The sequence below is a fragment of the Octodon degus genome, unplaced genomic scaffold, assembly GCF_000260255.1.
Source record: "Octodon degus isolate 3935 unplaced genomic scaffold, OctDeg1.0 scaffold00159, whole genome shotgun sequence".
NCBI classification, from domain to species: domain Eukaryota; kingdom Metazoa; phylum Chordata; class Mammalia; order Rodentia; family Octodontidae; genus Octodon; species Octodon degus.
The window spans coordinates 2,889,765-2,913,134 of NW_004524735.1; the positions used below are offsets into that span (position 1 = coordinate 2,889,765).

The 23,370-nt window shown below is 39.1% G+C and overlaps 1 protein-coding gene across 1 annotated transcript in view; it reads right to left on the reverse strand.

Moving 5' to 3' along the window:
• The window catches only part of Gas2 (growth arrest specific 2), a 137,625-nt gene that overhangs the window by 64,085 nt on the left and 50,170 nt on the right, over positions 1–23,370 (reverse strand). Inside the window, 3 exon segments of the mRNA XM_004642684.2 lie at positions 828–839; positions 8,389–8,456; positions 18,587–18,728. Of these exon segments, the coding sequence (XP_004642741.1) occupies positions 828–839; positions 8,389–8,456; positions 18,587–18,728 (222 nt within the window).

Below are 23,370 nucleotides of genomic sequence, written 5' to 3' on the forward strand. Positions count from 1 at the left end.
TATATATGCACATAAACGAACATACATGTAACATGGTAATAAAATAGTCAATGCACTATAGGAATGAGTCAATAACATGAATAATTCTGGGATATTTATCTTTAATTTCAACATTGAGCAGTTTTAACAGTATTCGTGTTGTAATGAAAATCCTTTTTGAACATAAGTTTTTTAGTTACGGAGGAAAAGTAGCACAATTCATGACAGCTTAGCTGTAGAAACAGCCTAGATACCCATGAACAGACAAATGAAAGAAGAAAGTGAGCGTATGTATACAGCATGGAATATTACTCAGCCATACAGAAGAATGAGATCATGGCATCGGGAGGAAAATGTGTGGAACTGTTAAGTAAAACTAGCTGCTCGGAAGGAGTCAGGACTGGAAACCAGGAGGTAGACTTCAGGAGACAAGGAAGGGTCAACCACACAGGGGAAGGGAAGGGAAGAAAGGAGAATGGGAAGGAAACTGTTTAGGATGGATGCACTTGCCAGCTTCCCATAATAAATTCATCATCATGTAATAATAATATGAAAAAATTATAATTTCTTCATTATCAGACACATAGAAATTCAAAAAGAAAGAGATACGTGCTTTGTCTCATTCCTCGTTATATTTTTCTAAGCTAAATTTAAAGTTGAGTTAGTTTCTTAGACACGTATCAGCTGCAGGTAAGGATAGGAGAGCAAAGATAATTCTAGAATTTGAGAGTTGTGAATTATTTGGGGGTCATCAAGTTCCACTTGTTCATTGTAACAGATAAGAACATGTCTCTCAGGCTGGGGAGATAGCTCAACAGTCTAAGCGCCTGCCTGGCCAGTGCAAGGACTGGGTTCAATCCCTGGTACCACATATTGTGTCAGCCCAGCATCCCCGAGAACATCATGCTGGACCCGAAACCAGGCTCAGTGATGCATGTGTGTAATCCCAATCCTGGTAAGGGTGAGACAGAAAGATCACTACGAGTCTAAGCTGTGTAGCAAGACCCTGTATCAAAACAGTAAAAATAAAAAACATACACAATGACAACAAAACATACACCTCTCAAGAAGGTGGATAAATAGCTAGGAGCAAAATAAAGAACTCAAATTCCTGTGTTTTTATTTCGGAGCTGGTGTCAAGTTTCCTTGGCATTTTCCTCTGGTGACTTTTTATTAGAGAGGAGAGAAAGCAGTCATTTGGAGATTAAAAAATTGTTGCAGATAATTTACATAGCAAATAGTCTACAAGCAAAAAATAATTACATTGAATACTGTATTAAAGCATCATTATATGTAAAATTTTAAGCTTTTGTTCTTGAATGGCTTAGTATTTTAATTGGCACCGTTGAACATGTGCTTAATGCAAATGTCAAGAGGAAGCAATTTCTCCATTCTTGATGGTTTGCTGTTAGAGAGGGTGCTTGATTTATTTGTTTGCTGGATTTCCTGCGTCATGATTCACTCTTCCACAGTGAAATGAAGGGATTTGAAGAATCTGAGCATGCCTGCCTCAGTTTACCTTTTTCTTCAGGCAGAAGCTGCCGCCGGCTGCACCCCATAGGCCACCCACCGCCCTGATTCATCTTGATTGCAATGAGGAAGTTAATTGATCTAGAGTTCAATTACAGACACTAGCCATGTCTGTCAGCTTGGACCTTTCCAATTATGAAAGTGATATTTCTTATTTCATCTGATGTCTTTTATTTTATTTTCTATTTGTTTCTCTTTTTTTGTGGGGGAGTAGTCTTCTTAAAATGTAGTTGTTGTTACAGGGTCTCACTATGCAGCTCAGACTCGTAATGGTCCTCCTGCTTTCAGCCTCCCCAGTGCTGGGATTACAGGTGTGCACCACTGTGCTCAGACTCTGGCTCACTCGGCCTGCCTGGAGGCGGGGCTCGTGCAGCATGTGGCACCAGAGATCAAACTATGGTCCTCGTGCTTGCCTACACAGGTGCTTTAGTCCACTCAGCTATCTCACCAGCCCTCTATTTTTTTTTTTTTTCAGAATTTACTTAGATGCCCTATGCTATCTGGGAAATTTGTATTAGAGAGCAGTACCGAGCAGCTCCAGATGGCACAGTTCAACTGAAAACTTGCCACTTGGTGGACGACCTCTAGTTTTGGAAGTCATTTTTACTCCATGATGTGTAATTACTGGCTATAAAAACCTAACCACCATTTTTCATATTTCTAACCTTCTGCACATACTAACAAATTAATGACACTAGCAATGTTGCAAATTGTGTAATAGTAGAGACCACGGTCTGTCTCTGCGTCTGGCATCAATGTTAGCACATAGCAGGTACCTAACAGCTACATATAAATTCTTTAAAATTTCTTTATTCATATATAACAGTGGTGTCAGGTTTCAAATGTGAATCCAGTGTCATGGCTTTGGACGCGTGTATCACTTTAATAAAATGTCACCTTTAAATGTACAAAAATGGTCTGCCAAGAAAAAAAAAATAAACAGTTCTCCTAAAAGACTATTAGCCCTATCCAAAACTAAAACACATCTTAACAAATATTTGAGTTAACATTAGTTATGCTAAACTCTACAAGATAGCCTCTCATTACCATGGATATGAACCAATAATGCTCATGTGGAGATACTACATGCTTATTATTCTTTGACATACACCTGAATTAATGATGTCACTAACCTGTTTCTTACATTGAGCAAATCATTTAGTTTCTAACATCTATTTCCTATCAGGAAAGAATATTCCCTTGAGGTCCATGATAACAGAGCAGAAAGAAAGGAGGATAAAGTTTGGAAAAGCAGCAACTGCTGAAAATCTTCCATGAGTCTGGTACTTCCGAGCATCTTGACATACATTTGTTTTCTGCACTTTCATTTTATTTCAATTGCAAAAGAAGAGTTCAAATTCCTACATTTTAATATTTTTCCAAGAAATGACTCTAGTGTGCATTATATGCCCAGTACAGTATTGGATGCACAGCACAACCCCTGACATTGATGTTTACAATCTAATTTACTAAATAAAGTCTGTACAATGAGGAAACTGTAAGCCTAAATTTCTGTTAGTGGATCTTCCTTTTATTCAAAACACCCCCATGAAGTGACAAATGGTTAATAGCCTCAGAAATAAAGTACCATTGAGAGGGGAAGTAGTACTATCACTTCTGTTATGTCCTTTGAAAAGGACCTGGTTTTTCTTTAAAAGCATTCTAGAATTGTGAAATATCAGAGATATTTCAGGATTGGAGCAGTACAAATCAAGTTATAAGCTCAGCTCAGCCTCTGGCTAGCTGGGTGAACCTCAGTAAGAACTCTTTTCCAATCTCTCTAAACTTCTGTGCATTCCTGGCTCCATGAATGTTGTATAAAAGAGTGTTTGCTGAATATTCTTAAGAGAATAACACAAACTTGGTAGTGAGTCTGGAGCAATTTCACACACAATTCACAGCCAACTCACAGTCAATCACAAGGGAAAATACTGTATTTACAAGTAGAAGTTAGGCCAAGAGGAACATGTGATTTCATCTGTAATTGCTGGTGGACGCAAGCCATCTTTTAAGAACAAGATTTCATGAGTTGTGCCTTGTTTAATGAAGTCAAGTTATAATACTCGTGCTCCTAGAGTACCAACAGGCTCAAGTCTATGTCCAACACAAACAAAGCAGACTAGGTTTGAATACAATTGGTACCAAGTCACACGTGGAAAATCTTGCCTCTGGAGATGTTTCTTTATCTGGAAATGCTGAAAATTAGCTATGCCATTAAACATAGAAAATCAACCATAAGCCCCAAATCTCTGTTTATATTGGCGTTTGAATACTTCAAGCTGCCTAAAATACAGCTAGCCAGTCCCAAAATGCACACTTAAATACCATTCATTGGCTTCCTGTCTGTCTGGAGTTGTCAACAGGCTGTAAATCATGAAATCCCCGTGGGGTTGAGGACTCACACCTGCAAGCCAACTTAGCCATCAGACAAAACTCTTTTCTATTCTCCAAAAAGCTGGTGCACCTTCCTTCCCATAGCACTTCCCTTTAGCACTTCACATTTCTATTTTGTCTACAAGGTTTTCACAAACTCATCTGGCTCATTCTGTTCCAACTACAAGCTTCAGAGGGAGAACCTGGTGTTCTCAAATTATGTAAAAGTCTAACCATGAGCTCATGAAGGGTGCTGCTAGAAAACCAAGTTCTCATTCCTGTCAACCTCAGTGGTATAAAAATCAGGACAAAAAATACGCTGGCCAAATACTTATTTTTCTGTCATTAAGAAAACAAAATGTTAGAGGAAGGATTTCTTGATTAATAACTTTCTAATGAGATTCTAGGAATGAGTTTCTCATTCTTCTGTCATAACTGTTTAGATTAATCCATATGAAATAATTGAATCCCCAAACTGGAGACTAGACAATTTTCTCAGTGTATTTAGAAGACTTCCTTCAGTAGAATGCAGTTCTGAAATTTAAAAAAAAAATCTGTAACCTATTTTATTAGCATTCAAGGAACAAATTCTATAGACAAATGAATTTTACAGACTATTTCTTTTTATAGCATGTATTAGTTTATAGACTCTTGCAAGATAACTTTTACCCAATTTATCATCTATTTTGAAGCAACTTAAAGATAGATTTGAGGATTACAAAAAATATTTGATTATGAAGCATATAAAATTCATAGTAGTTCAAATGCTTTAAGGTGAATAATCAATAATCTTGATATAAAAATACTTTACATTCAAACAAAACTTCTGCTCACCAGGCCAGGAATTGCAATAAAAGATTAGATAAAAATGGCCCGGGGAGATGGCTCAGTGGGATAAGCACTTCCCTTGTTAGCGCAAGGGCCTGAGTTCAATCCCCGGTTCCGCAAAAAAAAAAAAATTAGATAAAATGCTCATACCAAATTTTCTTTTGAGTTGCTGTGAAATGTTTCCCAAATCAAAGTAGTGCTCAAAAACTATTAGAAGTTCAACTGTGAATTTGATGCTTGATTATGACAATGAACTAAAACATCAGAGGTTTTCGTGTCTATTACAAAAATAATTTTAAATTTGCAGTCAGCCTGTAAGTCTACTTCAAGTAACTTTTTTGGAGATTAACGTCAAAAGACTGTCATTAAAATTTGAGATTTCACTGGGCTGCTCTTGTTGAGTACCTTGGTTTTCATAAGACATATTTACATTTAAAAACTGACATATTTCTAAAATTAGCAGAGATTTCCACTCTCCAGGAATGATAACTCTATTTAGTTAAAAATAAAAGTTTTACCCCTGGGAATTAAAATAATTGTGTTTTTTAAAAAAAATTTAGGGCAGGGTGTACAAGGTGTACAGGGTTTCACTACGTAGATCGGACTCACAGCCATCTTCCTGTTTTCACCCTCTCAAGCGCTGGGATTACAGGTGCGCGCCACCACGCCCAGTGTCAATCGCTGTCTGAGTGCGCCCCAGAGGCGGGGCCAGCAGGGCAAGCCGAGAGCCGTAGCCTGGCCACCGCGCTCTGCTGAAGCAGGCACGTTAGTCCACTGAGCTGTCTGACCAGCCCTTAAAATGTCTTAAGTCTTCCATCTCGCAACTCAGAAGCCCCTGGTCCTGGGAGGAGCTTGGCTTCGCTCAGGCAGAAGCGAGATGCGGAGAATCAGAGCCATCCTAGGAACCAGCTCTGCAGCGAGGTTGACGTGTTAAAGATGGCATTTATGAAAGGTGGAGGAGTAGATACTGAGAGCCAAGTACAAGAAAGCATGCGCCATCCGTGATCAAGGGCACAGCGCTCATACAATTTCATTCGGGATTTTCCTGACAACAGAACTCATCTGTCCTCTACGCAAATGAATGCTGTGATTCTTGAGAACTCTTCCAAAATCCCTTCTAGTTTTCACTCAAGCTGTTTTAATTTCTTTTCTTGTGCAATCCTCTGCAGAGGAGCTGAGCGAGGATGAAGCAAAGATGTAAGCAGACAGAAACAGACATACTTGAGGCAAACTTCAGTGCCATCAGCCTGGGAAGGATGTCTATCTTCTTTTTTTTTTTAACTACTGGGCTCTAACACAAGAGTTTGGTAGTGACATTTGATTTTTATTAGTAAAGCACAATAGAAATTCCATCAAAAGAAAAAACCCTGGGATGGGATATAACTCCGTGGCGCAGCACCTGCCTGGCAATCTCAAGGTCCTGAGTCTAGTTCCCAGTACAAAAAAGAAAAAAAAAAATCCAAAAACACACACAGAGAAAATTGCATAGGCAATCATCCTTCAGTGTCCAACCCACTTAACTGGTATCACCTGTTTATCCCCATGTTGCACACAGGAGCAAAAGTAGTTCCTTGACTAACACAACAACTTCTCTTCTTTTACGTTGGCAAAGAGTGCAATACTTCACCACACTCAAGTGTGTGAGGAACACAAAAGGCAAACATGAGAAAATCAATATGTCATGTAAGGGGATCTTGATCTTTACTTTATCCCACCCTAATATCAGTACTTTTTATGATGTCTATTTTTTTCATGATCACAAAATGTGGGTGAGTGTGGAGTAGCCTAGAATAATCACAAATTTAAAGCATTTGTGATGAGGGAAATTCTGCACACAATGTCCCACCTTACAATGGATGGGCCCACTGAGATTCTTTTCCATTCCTTTTAATTTGTTTTGCATCTTATGGCAAAGAACGGATGATGCCAGACTCAAGGATGGAAGAAACATGATTATTAAAGGCATTTCTTTCATTACTCAACCTTCTTCTCTCATTATTCTGTATTCTCCTTTGATTACCCAGCCATAATTAAAAGCTTTCATTCCTAATCAGAGTGTTTGTGTAAGAAAAGGTATAATTACAAAGTAAAATTTGTGCCTAAAAGTCAGGAAATAATTAACTAGCTGAGCAGGAAAGGACAAATACCAAGTAATTTTAGAGATGGGACAACTCTCTCTGTGTACCTTGTAACTTTCAGAAATACTTTGTGAATGTGATATCTCTGCTTTGGTAAACAAAGCAACATTTTATGCATATTTCAGGACATACTTGTAGCAAATAATAGTAAGAGGAATCCTAGGCAATTCCACAGTTTCTGTTTCTTTAATAGGAGCATTTCAGGTGCACCAGCTCATGGACTGGGATTTGCCTTTGTGTCTGATCTTCCTTTGTGAAGAGTTAACTTTCTATGTCTTAGAGGAGAGCTCCTGGGTCACCAGTTCTGCTCCCACTCGATTTGTTCTTCCTGGAGGCCCAAATCCCCAAGAGGTTGGGCAGAGGGCTTGGAGGCCTCGGAAGCAGTAGAACCTTGTCCTTATGTCATGTTGACTAGTGTTCAGCTATATTTAATATGAATTTTTAAAAATAAAGCAATTCCTCTCAGTCCAATCTCTGGGGTAAAATGAAATTTATACTTGATGTGCAGTTCACTAAAATTCTACTGACTATGACAATTTAAATAATTTCTCTCAGTACAGATTACAATTTTCTATTTATCATGGGGGAGGGTAGAAAGTTCTGTTCATTTGACAGTTGGTTTTCTAACTATGCAGTAATTTCTTCACATCCATTCATTATTTTTTCCTTGATTATCTACATAAATTCTCTATTTGAGAATGCATTACTACTGCTGTCTCTTACGGTGTTTTACTGGTTCATCTGACCCCAACTCTAAGAGAAGAGGCAGGCATAGGTCAGAAAACATCTAGTTAATTCTGAATTTTTCTTCTGCATTACGAGCCTTTCAAATACTTATGTATTCATTTCTTATTCTTTGGTTTTCATGAAGCTACCAGTAGCCTTTCCTGTTGGTCTCTGAAATGACAAATGGGAAAATAAGACACCAATTTAAGTTTGCTGCCCTGATAAGCCCTTCTCCACTAAATATTCAGCTACAGATACTTTTGTTTCCCTTCCTGGGAGAGTGTAGTTTTCACATATGACTCTAGGTAAGATGTTCTCTGAGAAAAGCGGAATGATTTTCAAGCTATCTCTTCATTTAGAAGGAGAAACTAAAAGATGTGAGGGAAGAGGGGTTTCACACAGGACTAGAGGAAAAGGAAGCTGAAAATTACTGAAGAATAAACAGCAAGCAGAAGTGTGAAGGACAAAGAAAGTTCAGAGTGAAAATAGGCTTGAAAAATGTTAGCTGCCCCATAAAACCATGTGCAAAATCCTCTTTCACACGCCCTACATGAAAGGTTTAAAGGGAAATGTAGTTGATTAAAGGATATTAACACAAGCTTAGTCATAGCGTTCTGACAAGGAGATGGTGGTGTTCAAAATATCAGTAGCATACTTAGTTTAAACAACAGCCTTCCTCATGTTCGCAGCCATCCCATTTGAACAAGTAGCTCCTCAAAATCCAGTGAAATGTCAGTCGTGAAAAGCCATTAAGCTTCCCGGTTGCTCGGACACTGCGGTGGGAAATGTCTTGGCACAGTGGTCGTAGTGTGACCTACCTGGCTGCGATCCGACCAAGCTCCAGCAAACAGAGACACACTTCTCTTGGTTGCTTGTGGAGGACTGGAAGACAAGACAGAGGTAGACACATTTACACCAGAAGGGACTGCGGAGGAGCTGCACCACGAAGGGGCTTGCGGATCACCCCTCACCCGCAGCCCATGCTATTCCAGTTCAAGAGCTAGTTTTCATTATGATATTCATCCAAGATCCCCCAATTCTCCAGTATGCTGAGTGTACTAAAAGAATTATGTTGCTATCAGAACCCTGCCTACCATCCTTCCCCAAAGCTACTAATATCAGAAACTCACTGTAAGTAATTTTCATTCTGAAAATACTTCCTCTAATTAGCCCGAGTCAATATTGGTTACATACGTAAATGTAATCATGATTTAAATAATAACTTTAAAACACACAGTACACACAAGACAATGGAACAAAAACTGGAGTATTTAGTGTCCTGAGTCTACACGTCCCTGGCAATTTTAGCAGAAATAATGAGTGCATAGGAATAGACAATATACACCACAATTCTTTGTCAGCTACCAGGAGGATGTCAAGTAAGACCCCGAAATGTGGCATCTTCTCCTAATCAAACCTAACTGAACAGCACTTCAAGGACAATCTCAATAGTCTGCATTCTCACAATACTTGCTAATGCGCCATCAGCCACTTTCATCCATCGAATGAGGAAGTCAGAAAACTTCTTTGAATATATATTTTTATTCCAATATAATTTGATTATTTGTTAATCTGCTTTACTGATAGCTATGGATACATTGACAAATGTTGACAAATCAAACCTGCATTAGTTGGTTCTACAAGAAGAGATTAGTTGGCACAAACATGACTTTGTTCTGTAGCCAAGACTACTTTTAAATGTTACTACGTCTAGCATTGAGTAAAACAAAACATTGGAAAAGTTTTGCAGTAAGAACAACTTTTAAAAAGTTTTTAAGTAACTATTATAATACAAAATTTGTTTGTTGATAAACTTTAAAAATAGCAAAATTGCTTAATTCTTAAACATAGAATATTATAAACCTAATTTTGAATCCAATTTTCTAGTATTAGCTTATTAAGATAAATATGCTAATTTCCTGTCTCCATATACTATGGTAGCAGCCATATGTGGTCCATGGACATCATAACTGGATTTGTTGGGGATGTGTACAAACAGGAAAAAAAAGTACTTTCCTTAGCTTTACATAGACATACAAATTAATTATCATTTAATTATAAAATGTCACTTATAAATCTTTTTAAGTGCAATTTAACCCTATCAACAATGTTTTTTTAAAAATACAGTGTAGTTTCTCTTACATGAGAAGCCAAAACTATACATAAAAGGGAAAATAAAAATAGACACAGGAATTAAATCTTTCTCAAATGAAAAGAAGATCAAGAGATTGAGGGAGAGGAGACGAGAGGGAAAGGGGGATGAAAAACGGGATTAAACGGTGTGATGTACGTTACTGAGCTCACACAGGGAAAGTAAGCATTGTACACTGCAAACATGTATTAATACCAGTGGGGCCTGCTTGTACCATTTACCAAAATACATTACTGTGATCTATAGAAGTTTTGGATTCAGTATGTAGTGAATTGTGACAAAATCTTATGAAGAAAACTCTTGAAAGTAATTTCAGTTAAACTGGCTTCACATAAAGTTATTGACTTCTTCCAGTTCAATGTTCCAGTTGGCGGTGGATCAACACCACCTTTGCAAGATTTGATATATCAAATCAGCTTCGTTGCCAGGTAACTCAGGGGCTGAGCTACCACACTAACACCAGCTTCAAACCATACTTGGAACGAACATTGCAAAATACAAGTAAACCGATGAGAATCAGCACTCCTGTCTAGAACAGCCATTGCCTTGGATTCAGGCTTTTTAAAAATCATGTCCGGAGTGCAAAGTAACAAAAAGAAGCCTTAAGTGACAGCAGGAGCTGTAGGAAAGCTGAGAGAAAGACTTTTAATGCCTGTGGACAGCCTCGTCTGAAGAAAAGCTGTGAAGCAGGTGGCTGAAGCTTCAGGCGCTGTAGATAATAATTTCATGCGTTTTATGAAGACAGTGTCAAAATAAGAAAACTATTAGTGAACTGTTCAAATAGTGTCACCATGCAACTAACAACTATAAAGTAATATCGGACACATTATAAGTGTTTTTTAAACCAGTTGTGTATTCTGAGGACTATAGAAGCATTAGTATGAAAATAGGAATATTTTATGGAAAAGCGTATTGTTCTGAAGAAAAACAATAAAGTGGGCTGGATAAGAAAGGAATTTTTTTTTTGTATTTTAGGGAAGGGTCTACAGGGTGTTCAGGGTCTCACTACTAGATCGGACTTGTAGTGATCTGCCTGTTTACAGCCACCTAAGAGCTGGGATTACAGGCGCGCACCACCTTGCCCAGTCTCAATTGCTGTCTCAGTGGCCAGGGGGCAAGGCTGACTCAGCAGGCTCAGGGATCGAACCCCTGGCCCCTGCACCAGCTTGCACGTGCTTTAATCAGCTGAGCTATTTGGCCAGCTCTAAGAAAGGCAATTTGATATGGAAGATTCATCTCTTTGTTCCTCATTTGTCAAATCAAAACATTTTGCATGCCAAAACTCCAACATTGGCTCTACGTAGAATCATTAAAACTCATTTTGACAAACCGAGATTTGTCAAACTGTGGGATTCTTCATTCTATTGTCTAACATAAGCAGCCTATAGAATTGGACACAAATAAGAAGATGCAGAGAGACAAAGTATTACTTTCAAGTTCTCTTGGAATTATTTTTTAAATAAAGCAATAACATTGCTACAAAATATAATATTACTTTGCTTGTTCATGACTTTTAAATATCAGGTCTAGCATGCCTGGCTTCATATGTGGTTGTGGATTGCTAAGCAATGGGTAAGCTCACCACAGCACTGCAGAACTGGACACTGTGCCCAGCGCAGTGGCTACTGTCGCACCTCCTAACATCACGGATGGACAGCATGTCGTGGTGGTAGTGCTTATGACAATACTCAGATTACAGAGAGTAAAATTATACCCAGCATCTTTAGAACTGGTGAGGGCTGTTATGTAAACATTTGTGGAGTGTCAAAGCAAGCCCTTGGCGCATGCAAGGAAGTAAAATTTCAAGGTCTTTAAGTACTGCAGGTAAGTGTATTACCACATGTAAGCACTCAGCCTGACTTTTGCACTAAAGCAAGTTCCAAATTGAACTGAATAGGTAGAGTACAAAGGGTTCAAATCACCAAGATCACAGTGTGAGCTCTAAAACTTTTTGTATCATTTTGGGAAGCTGTTTCATAAAAATCTCACTTTTCCAAGGAAAAACAATACTGCCAAGTTCACCGTATTTTCTGGGATGACCAAACAAAATACGAATAATGTAAGAGAATAAGAGGAATTAGTTTGTATTGTGTTTTTTTTCTGGAAAAAATTATCTTTAAAACAAACAGCTCTCTAGTCAATAGTAACATTAGGCAAAGTTTTTTTGTTTTTTTGTTTTTTGTCACTGCATGCCTTTTTTTTTAAATAAGCAAAATCATGTGAATGTAAAGTACAATGCAAAGCTTCCGGGAAAAGTGACACAGACCCCCACTCAGAAATAGGTGGCCAGTGAATCTCATAACCTAGATTCTATAAAAATCTCAGGGGCATCAAATGTCAAATGGAATGCCGCTAGTGCTAGAATGGAAAATGAGGCATTCTACTAGAGCAGAGGGTAGAGTTTCAATGTCATAGAATCTGCGAGGATTAAAATGCACCACACCATGAATGTATAGTTTAGCTAAATATGTTAAGTTTAAACAGATGGGAAAGAAAGCGTGAAATATTTGTTGTCCATTTATTTTCTATATAACTAGAGACTACAGTGTTTGTGGTAATTCTGAAGGAAATTGCTTTTAGCTTTTTACTTTGGAAGAAATGTGAAAAGCTATTATTGGTTAAATATCATAAATTATATAAACATCATCAATTAATGACTGAATATCTTCTCAGTGCACAGAAGAGGCTGTAGTCAATTGAGGAGAGTGGTCAAATAGAAACAGTGTCACCTGGAACTCAGAGATTACCGTAGATTCCACTCACTGTTAATTAAGGATTTGTATAAAATGTGTCACACCTTCTTGCTTTTCCCAATAAGGCAGTTAGGCTGGTAAGAGCACTTTTGCCACTAGGTAACGTTGCTGCCTTGACCGTGAACAGAATTCATGGAAGAGCAACACTGATATCAAGAAACAGCTTATTAGGAATCTTAATTACTGGGAAGCAGTCCAGTCATACTGATTACTATCTAACGTAGACAGTAACAAGATGAGCGTGCACGTTACAGTCTGATAGGCAAACGTGCTAATTACTTATAATAAACATCCACCTTGCCTGTCCTGCTGGAAATATTTGAATGCGCTGTGCTGCATGAAACCTGCTGCACAACTGTGAAAAACGACGGTGATGGCAGTGGCAATGAGGAGGAGTGGGGCGGAAACAGCTCAGACACAGGCTCAGCCCGCAGCAGGCGCTCCGGGCCTTTCTGTCCTGCGAGAATGAACTGCACCAAAGATGCTGGCCCGTCCGCTAAGGGGCAAAGCCTAGACGGGGAAGGGGCGAAAATTAAAGTGTGAACTGAAATGCTAATAAAGTAAATACTCAAAACCAAAAAGTATTTACAAATGCAGACACACACACACACACACACACACACACACACACACACACACACACACACACACATACACGCACACAACTTCAAAGAAAATGAGCCTGGGAAAGAAATGAAATAAATAAATAAATAAATAAATAAATATCCTAGAGCTGAGATGGTGGTACACAATTGTTACATGCATGATAGGAATAATCTAGCTTATTTTTTCCAATAGCAATACTCTTATAGTCCTCGATATAGACAATAACAAGTACAAGAACAAGGGGTGGTTCAGGAAACACCAGAAGGCAGGCACGGATTCTTTTTCTGATGCAAACAGTGACCTGAAATTTTAGAATGGAAAGTGTCAATTCTTAAAAATTCGTGCACAATCCATTTCAGTTTTGTGCGGCAACATGAACCCAACACTGCAAAGAGATGATGCTTGCCTGTGAAACAGTGTGCGAGTCAGTGCTCTACAGAACAAAGGACGGTGTAAAAGCGGTCACCAGGGCGATGCACCAAAAGAAGACAGTGCCACACGAAGACGACAGACACATGGAAGTTACACTCAGATACATCACACACATTTGCATGCTACACAGCGGAGAGCAAACCCTTTTCTTGTTGAGTAGAGTCTTTCTCAGAGAAATAGGTGAAGAATAGTCCCAGGCTTCCAAATCCTATAATCATCCAACAACATAATGATATTGACACAATTGTAGCAAACAAAACAGTCTTCCCGCCCCTATACTTTTCATATTCCGTCTCCCACAAAGTCAAAATGGGCCCAAATCAGGGAATATAAAGAAGCATCTGGAAAAACTAACTGGAGAATTTGAAAATTGGTGTGAAAATGTAAGCTGCATATAAATTTCACAGAATTATCACTAATTAAAGAAAATGTTCTATAGTTTAAAAATCTTGAAAAAAATAACATGAATATAAATTTTCTGGATTAACTTAAAAGTGTTTTTAAACTGTCAGTAAATTATAGATTTCCGATGTTAATTTAAATAGTAAAAAAGGGCCATTTTATATGAAAGGGTGATGAAATTTAAATTAATCATGTAAAATTTAAAGTTATGTGAGGAAGATAACAAATTAATAGAGTCTAATACCTTTAACATGTATTTGAAACTAAAAATAAAAATGTTTCCATATCTAGTGTCTTTTTTGTCCAGTGTTTTCATTTTTATTCAGCAATTAGAAAACACCAGAATGAACACAACAGTAAGCAAGTCTAGACCAGCTTTGCTTAGACCACTGACAAGTGCAAACTCAGAAGACAATTTAAGGATCCTGATGACCTGTCACCCCAAACCCCTGCTAATCTAGATGACCAGGAACTCTCTAGTGTCTTCTAAACATTTTAGTTTTTGACTTCACAACTGCAAGTCCATGTTTTAAAATACTTGTTGGGAGATTATTTTGTTTTTAGACTGATAAACTATATTCTTTCAAAATCAAGAAAATATGAATGATCATTATTTAATCTAGGATTTTAATGCAATCCTGAATATTTTACAGACATCTAACAAAATAAAATATATATTTTTATTAGGAGTGATGAAAAAGAAAGGCATTAGCTTAAATATCAGCATGGTTCGGAGAGCATGGTGGCCCCCATACATAGCATATCCCATTAAATTAGGATATGACCTACACTTTGTGCAAAATCTACATCTGCTACTACAGCAGTGTACAAGTAAACCAAAACAGTGTGACAACGCCTTTATAATACGCTGTCAATAAATATATTGTCAATAAACTTGTCCATAACACTCTATCGAAATTTACCCAATTGCATGGCAATACAAATAAAACTAATTGTTCATTTTTCAGATTCAAGACCATAACTGTTAATTTTCCAAAGATTTCTAATAGGTAAGTGAGGAAAATATCACAACAGAATTATTGTTGTTTTTTCCTAAATCTGAATATAGATTTTTGGTTTTATATGATCTTATGTTATCAGTGCATCATCTTTTTCTCCTGTCCTTCAGTGGTTTCAAGAATATGATTTCTGGCTGGTATTGGTAGCTAAGGACTGGTGTAGCGTGTGTAGCCTAACATCTAATGTCTGCTGACATTCTGCTTTTGTCTTTCCGTGTTCGAATGCATATTCTGTTACCTATTTCTTCTAATGTCCTTCAGCTCAACTTTTAGAAATAGAACAATTTAAATTATATGGGCATTTCAGAGGTCCCTTCAAAACAAGACTACCAATTTCAGTTTGCCTTGGCAGGGTGTGGAAGGTACTGTTTTCTCATGTATTTGCCAACACTAAAACATATTATTATTTATTCCTCTAACTTTTCACAGCTCTTATTCATACTGGAGTGGGGTGAAGGTGCCCAACATCTAGATATCTAAGTTGGACTTTCGTCTTACATAAGCAGGCTCTTCATGACTTTTGATAATGTTTCAATTGGCTCATTTATCAGGATATGGTTAACTGAGGACCTAAGAACTGGCCTTTCACAAAGGAAGAAATACCTCTCAAAAATGTCAAGGAAGATTGATTTCAGATGAAGACCTAGATGCCATCTAGCTGGCATGGTGGCTTATGGGCCCAGAGTCACCAGGACTGGAGGTGCAGGGACTCTCGGCGGTCCACACTCCCCTGTCCACCCCCACCACACCTTGCCTACTCCGGGAGGCTTCTCGTCATTAGCTGTTTTGGAAAGAAAACAGGTCGAATAAGCTGAGAATCAAGATCCTCTGACAAATAATTGTACAGAAAAGCACGGCTCCAGAGGGAAGTATATCAGTTGCCACAAAGATAAGGACGCTTTATGCAGGCGAAGACTTTGAACAGCAAAACACAGAGGCCTCTTCATGCGCGCTCAGGGCAGCGACCTGCTTTATCATTCACTCAAACGCATTTTCCCCTTTCATCAGGGCATCTTTTCATTTTATTTGCTGCTGAAAACAGTAGGACACAAAGGATCCTCTTCATCTTGTGTGCCACTGAAATGAAATCTTGAGGTAGGAAAAGGAAAGAAAGAAAACCCTTGCCCTAAATTCGCTTTCCAAGGGGAAGTGTGAAAGGACCTCAAGCGGAGCACACAGCGTCGCTGTCGCAGGACAGTGAATTCTGCGAAGGCGGAGTGCGAGGTCAGCAGCGGCCGCAGGGCCTCCTCGCTCAGCCAGGGGACGCAGAGGGACATCCAGGGGACAGGCCTGCGCTGGGGGGAGCGGAATTTCTCACTGTCTTCTCTCTCCATTACCGGGCACACGAGTGAGCACCCCTGCGCCCCTCGAAGGGAAGCCAGCTCCATAACGTTCACCTCCTCCCTTCTGTCACCAAGGCCCACGTCACCTCAGGTCCTACACTGAGCAGCAGAAATTTCAAATCCATCTTGTCGCAAGGCAGCCAACGACAATATCCTAACTATATATGTTAGTTTGGTACTGAGAGGATTAAAGACCATTTTAAAAATTCTGAAACTCTTGAAAATTTGGTTTTTGTAAGCGTCCTTGGATATTTAAATACACTTTAATTACACAGGGAAATCTTAGTTTAGATTATAATTAAAAATTGAATGATTTTTGAAAAGTAAAATACTCAGTAGTTTCATGTATAAGTTATCATGGACTTTTTAAATAGTGGCAGTTCATTTTACATAATAGTGAATTAAGTAAGGCATCTCAAAACTCTTGACATTATATACCAAGTAATCACATAAATTGTGTTAGGCATCATAGTTTTAGTACAAATGTATTCCTTTATTACTTGAATTGGGGGTTTTAAATCATCAGGGAAAATAATGTGTGCAAATATGCACTGGAACCGAGAACTGCAGTGGTATTTCCAGGACAGAAAATGCAGTACCAGACAGATTTCTTCCTGGATTCTCTCCGCTGCACTTATTCAAGTAACATAATAACTCGTGGACTGTGAGAAAACTGAGCTCTTTGTAACCACTTGGCTTATAACAGTTTATGAAAAATGTTTCCTTAATGAAAAGTTGTACAATGAACCAACTAATAACATATTCATAGTAGCAAAGCTTCCCTCATGTGACAGATTTTTGGCAATGTGGGGGTACTCCAGAATTTTAAGTCATGACATAAATTTTCCACACATCCAGAGTACCATGTGTAGAATGTCTGCTCTGTAAATAAGACTTTGCTATACAGAAGTGTGTGTGTGTGTGTGTGTGTGTGTGTGTGTGCACGTCCACTAGATCTCTCTAGGGTTTGGTTGCAAATTACTTCTTACTCTCTCCTGTGCTTTCCTACAAATCAGAAAGTTGAAATCTATTTGTAAATTTACCACTCAACTAACAAAATAAGATGTGTCCGCATACACAAGTCTTATACCACATTCCTCTTGCTTGGACATGGGGAAGTGGCAGGCATAAGCAAAGCCTCTTCCCCTACATCCAGGGTACCCCCTGGTGAGTACAGCACGCTGCAGCTGCATGCGGGGATCCTGGCTCACGCTCTCCTTCAGGTCTGGGGTGTTCTCTCCATCTCAATTGATGTTTCTCTCTTCTGTGCTGATGGAATCTTCGGATTTAACAACAGTGTTTTTGTAGCACATCATCTCCTCTCAGATGAAATTATTTTATGCATATACAAATCAGTACAATTTCAGTGGTTACCACCAAGCCTCTAGGTTTGGTGGAAGAAACACTGCTTTGTGAAGCTCAGGGACCACTGACAGTTTAATGCTTTTGAAGGCAATGTATAAACTCATTCTGTCTGCAGGATGTTTAGCTTCCCTTAGTGTTACTATTTGGTGCTGTGTGATTTTGTAAATTGAATTTTTAAAACATCATGCAAAACAGTGCACCATTTACTTTCTTCACTAGATGTTTCCTCTCTTAGCTCCTTGTCACTGAATTGGGGCTTCAACTATAATGTTTTTTGTGTTAGAGTAATACTGTGGTAGAGACCACAGGAAGGTGAACAGTCAATCTCAAGGTACCAAGTAATATGGAAATAATGAATAGCCCAGTGTACAAAAGATCATTGTGTAACCTGGAACTCGTTTTACCAAAATTCAATCAGAAAACAAAATAAGACATAATACTCTTTAGGCCTAGGCAATAAACTGTCTGTGTTTTGCCTTATCATCTTCAAATATCTAAATGTCCTGTTTGCATGTCTGATTTCTAAATGTCTAGAAAGACAGGTGAAGGTATAAATACATAAACTTCAGGTTTAATAGAGATAGTACTGATGGGAAGAGACAGAAAATTTTCTTACTTTGTACAGGTAAGAAGACAAAAATATTCTCAGGCCTGGAACATAAAAAGCTGTCCTTCTAACCCAGACTAGTCCCTCGTAGCAAAATTCAGTGTTACATTTTCCAGACAACCACCAATTTGCATAGTGCTTTTCATTTTTACTTGGGGAGCATCGTGCTGTTTCCTCCAAGCTTACAGTGGATCTGCACCTTTGCAATAAATACTTGCATGCATTTTAACAATAATAATCTGTGCAAAGACATCTTCTAAAACACCACTTCTCCTGACTGTACCAGAACAACTGGAATATTTCATCAGCTAAAATTCTGAAGGAAATACATACCCAAACCTTCAGATTCAAATAGACAGGTTTCATCCACTCCTAGATCTCTACACCAGGACAAGAAATTCGCTGTGTTGTCTCGGGCAAAAAAGGAGCCGGAGGGTGCGCTGGCTTTGCATGGAATCTTCTTTAGTGGCAGACTCTGAAAAATAAAGGCAGCTCATTCTGCTGTGGTTCTTGGCAAAGAACATGACAGCTACGCATACAAATGTATTTATGTTTGCAACAAAATGCTTCGGAATGACCTCACATCAGTAAGTTGGTTTGTGAAGACTATAGAAAGGAAAGAAATGCTAAGAAACTTACCCAGCTGGAGAGATCACAGAACCTGGGCCTGCCAGAACATGTTCTTGCTATGCAACACTTGACTGTAGTAGTTCATGCATGTAGCACTTAGTAGAGATTGGGCCTTCTCTAGCTTAGATCACTTTATACTTTATCTTCTATTATTTCTTTATTCTTCATTTTCTAAATATTCTTTTTTTCCTAGATATTCTACCAGTATTTTCCACAATGCACCTACTAGTTTATTTCACATAAGCCCATAGTATATGAAAATTATTTATATTTATGTTCTTATGTACTCACATATATTCAATCTATATTCTTATAGCTCTGTATATCATTATATCATACAAATTTTATGATTATTTTAAAGTCTAAAGAGAGCAGCAAGGGCCAGCCAAATATCTCAGTGGATTAAAGGGCCTGCTTAGGCAGACACAAGAGCTGGGAGTTCAATCCACAGGCCAGCTGTGCCGGCCCCACCCCCTGTGCACGCTGAAATGGCGATTGAGACTGGGAGTGGAGGCACACGCCTATAATTCCAGCACTTGGGAGGCTGTAACTGGGAGGATCACTACAAGTCTGATCTATGCAGTGAGACCCTGCATGCCACATAGACTCTGTCCAAAAAAAAAAAAAAGAAAAGCAGCAGATTTATCTAGCATCACATTTCTACTGATACTAAGAAGGGGAGATGTGGGCCAGAGAGATAGTTCAGTGGACTAAGCACCTGCTTAGGCAAGTACAGGGATAAGTGTTCAACCCCCAGCACCATGGGCCATGCCAGCCCACCCCCAGGTATGCTGAGCTGGCCACCAAGTCTGCCTGTAATCCCAGGGCTGGAGAGCTTGAGACAGAGGGATCACCACAGGTCTGAGCTGCCTAGTGAGACCCTGTACCAAATACATGAAATAAAAGGGAGGATGGGAAAATTTTTTTAAAAATAATACTGTATGACTGATGTAGATGTTCAACCATATCAAAATCAAGGCTGGAGTGCAGGCCTTTTAAATTCTGTGTTTTGACCCTTTAAGTTTTTGTTTATCTCTTTATTCATTCATTTTTGTAGTAGCATTGGGAACTCAGAACAAGCACACTAGGCAAGTGCTGTACCACTGAACTATATCTCAGATAGAATGCCAAAATTGTGGGGTCAAGAAGGCTTCCACCCACATTTCAAGTAGAGGCCTGGGTGACCAGACACTGCGCCCTGAAGAGGGCCCGGCGTGAAGCTGTGAGAGTGAAGCTGAGAGTGCAGTTGGCACCTCAGGAAGTGGAGATGCCGTGAATGTGGAAGACCTGCTGTGGACAACCAGAGATAGCGAGTGGACCAAATCAAGGAAGAGGCCACATGGCGCACAGCCCTCAAGGCCATCGTGCTCCACCTGGATCTCACATCTCACAACAACCTGCCCAGGGTGCTGAGCGCAGAGCTGAGGATTTTACATTTGCCCTGCTTGGTTTCTGTGCTACCTTGGTGTCGTGGTTTAAATCTAGACGTCCCCCAAGACCACACGTGCTCATAGTCAGGCTTGTAGGTGGTGGCTGGAACATGGGGCCACTATCTCATGCGAGGCTTGGTTCAACAATGGCATCACGGCCAACATGCCATTGTGAGGCCAGCCTGCCTGGCGAAAGCTGGTCACTGGTGCTTTGACCAGAAAGGGCACATCTCCCTCCCAGGCTGCCCTTCTCTCCACTTCCTGGCTGCCATGACATGTGCAGGCTCAACTACCACACCACGTTCTATGTTTGAACCTGTAAACATGGGCTGCACACCGGAAACTGTGAGCCAACATAGATCCTCCTTTAAGTCTCAGGTGTTGGGTGTAGTGTCTCAGCCATGAGGAGCAGACTCAGACATTTCGTCTAATTCCTTTCCACCTTCCTGTTACTCTCTTTTGGGATGGGAACTTTCACCCTATGCTGTTGTATTTAATTTTTTGTCTATTTTAAATCAGATTCCCACAAACAAAAATTTGTCTTGAGTCTTAGAGGAAACTTTGGGCTTCAACTTTTCAGCAGTGCTGGAACTGTTGATTTTGACAATGCTTAGATATGGGCTAAATTCATTTTGCATAATGAGATTAACCTTTTGAGTCTTGAGGACAGAGTTATGTGGCTTAGATGTGAGATGTGCTCCATGTTTGGAAAACAATTAGATCTGGGGATGACTACATTCTTTGGGGAGTAGTTCACTGATAGGCTCACAGAGAACTTGCTGTCAGAGGCAGATATGGCTCACTGCACATGGGACCTAAAGGGTACACCCTTGTCCTCCTGTCCCCTCTTCCTTCTTCCTACTTCCTGGCTGCCGTGGGGCAGACAGCTATCCTCTACCAGACCCTTGTATTGTGGGTCTCTACTTGGAATTAGCTGAGGTGGACTTAATCCTCTAAAAATCAGGAGCCAAAATAACCCTTTTATCCTTTAAATTATAGGTTAAGTAGTTTGTCCTTGCCATGGATAAATGGCTAAAAACTGGTCAATATGTGGTAGGTACACCTAACAACTCTCCCATGGCTTTTCTTCTGTTCACTATGGAGCAATGAATATAGTAACCAAATGATGCAGACTGTTGAACCATTTACAAGAATAATTATAAAAATGAAATCACCATCTAAGTATATTGGTGAGGTTCCTATCACTATTAATGGTACTGGAGTTTTTCAAGTCCAGGGGACTTGCAACTACCCAAGAAAATCACTCCATTATGATATCAACCAAAGCCTACATATATCTAATCTTAAGGATTCAACTCTTTATTGCAGACCAAATTTGAATTGGGGCAGATCTAATTGAAGTTGTTACATCAATACACAAATATTTATTCAGACACGCACCCTCATTCACCAAATTAGATGAGCTATATGGGGTTGCCTACATAGCAGTGTCAATTAGTTGGTTCAGTTCAGATATCAGCGATTGTTTTCATCTCTTTGTTTTTCTTCCTGTATTTAAGACAGGATCGGCAGGGTCTACAGGGTCTCACTATGTAGATCGGACTCATAGTGATCCTCCTGTTTACAGCCTCCCAAGTGGTGGGATTACAGGCACGCGCCAACACACCCAATCTCAATCACTGTCTCAGCGCACCCCGGTGGTTGGGGCTGGCATGGCACACCAGGGATCGAACCCCAGCTGCTATGCTCTGCCTAAGCAGGCGCTTTATTCTGCTGAGCTATCAGGCTGGCCCCAGCAATGGTTTTTAAAGAAATCCTTCCTTATATAGATTGCAAAAACAATCATAAACAGAATAGTAGACTGTCTCTTTGATAAAATACTTATGAACACCACTAGCACTTAGTATATATGCCCTTTTATCTAGACATTTATATCCTAGAGGCATAACAGCCTTAGTGTTTGAAGCATCTGGACATGATAGTAATTATAATACTGACTGATAGGGCAAAAGAGAAATAAGAATGTGCCATCAATGTTAAGCAATGTGCTGTCTGCATAACACAGCAGAGACAAATACAATAGTACACTATACAGCTATTTTAAAAGAAGAAAAACACATGTGTGCTGGACAAAAAAGATGTTCAGAAATTATTATTCTTCAGAAGAATCAAACCTGCAAGCAGATATCTGTACAATGCTTTTTTATAACACAAATATATGCACACACAAATACGGGGTAAGTTAAAGTCCATACAACTCTTCTGTGCTATGTCAATCTATTTCTATATTAGAGACTGCACACTAGCAGTATGTCCAGGAACATACACTCCATTAGGAAGGATTACCTGTGAGGAAGGGTGGACTGAAACATAGAAGAGCATTTTTTAATTTTATATTAATTCCAAAAGCCTTAGCACGACTTTGAGATTCTTTTACACTTTGTGAACAGTTTCAAATAAAAAAAAATCAAAATGAGAAAGTATTTTATGTTGACTAAAAACTTTTCAATAAAAAGTTTGGCTGAAAATAATCTCCAGTACTTGATTGTAAAGCATCTTTATAAAGCAAGAAGGGTGATTAAAAGAACACTAACTGATGCAAATGTTGAGTCATTTTACTATCAGTCATCTAGTTCCCTGGGCAATGTGTGTGTGGTGGGTGGGGAGTAGAAACCCTTTTGCCCCAGTGAATGAGTCTGTATTGAGTAACGATAACCCAAGGAGCAGAAAATCATTCTGTAACTCAGAACATGCTGAAGGGAATTAGATTCATGATCCTCTGGCAAAAAGAAATGCAATATTCACGTTGCACTAGAGAAGCGAGAGATTGATTTGACACCAATTCACCAAGGGGCACATTTTTTAAAAAAAACCCACCAGCAACATGTTCTCAAAAATTGCTTAGTCTTCCTTTCAAGAACTTACAAGGATAAATATCAATCATATAAATGAACACAGCACTTTTCTCTCTGAAGCTTAAAGTCTTTGAAAAGTTATCTCAACATCACATTCCAAAATCTAAGCATTTACTTAAAATTCCATGCAATTATATTGAAAGACAAGAAATATATTTGGGGACCAATGAAACAAAAGCAG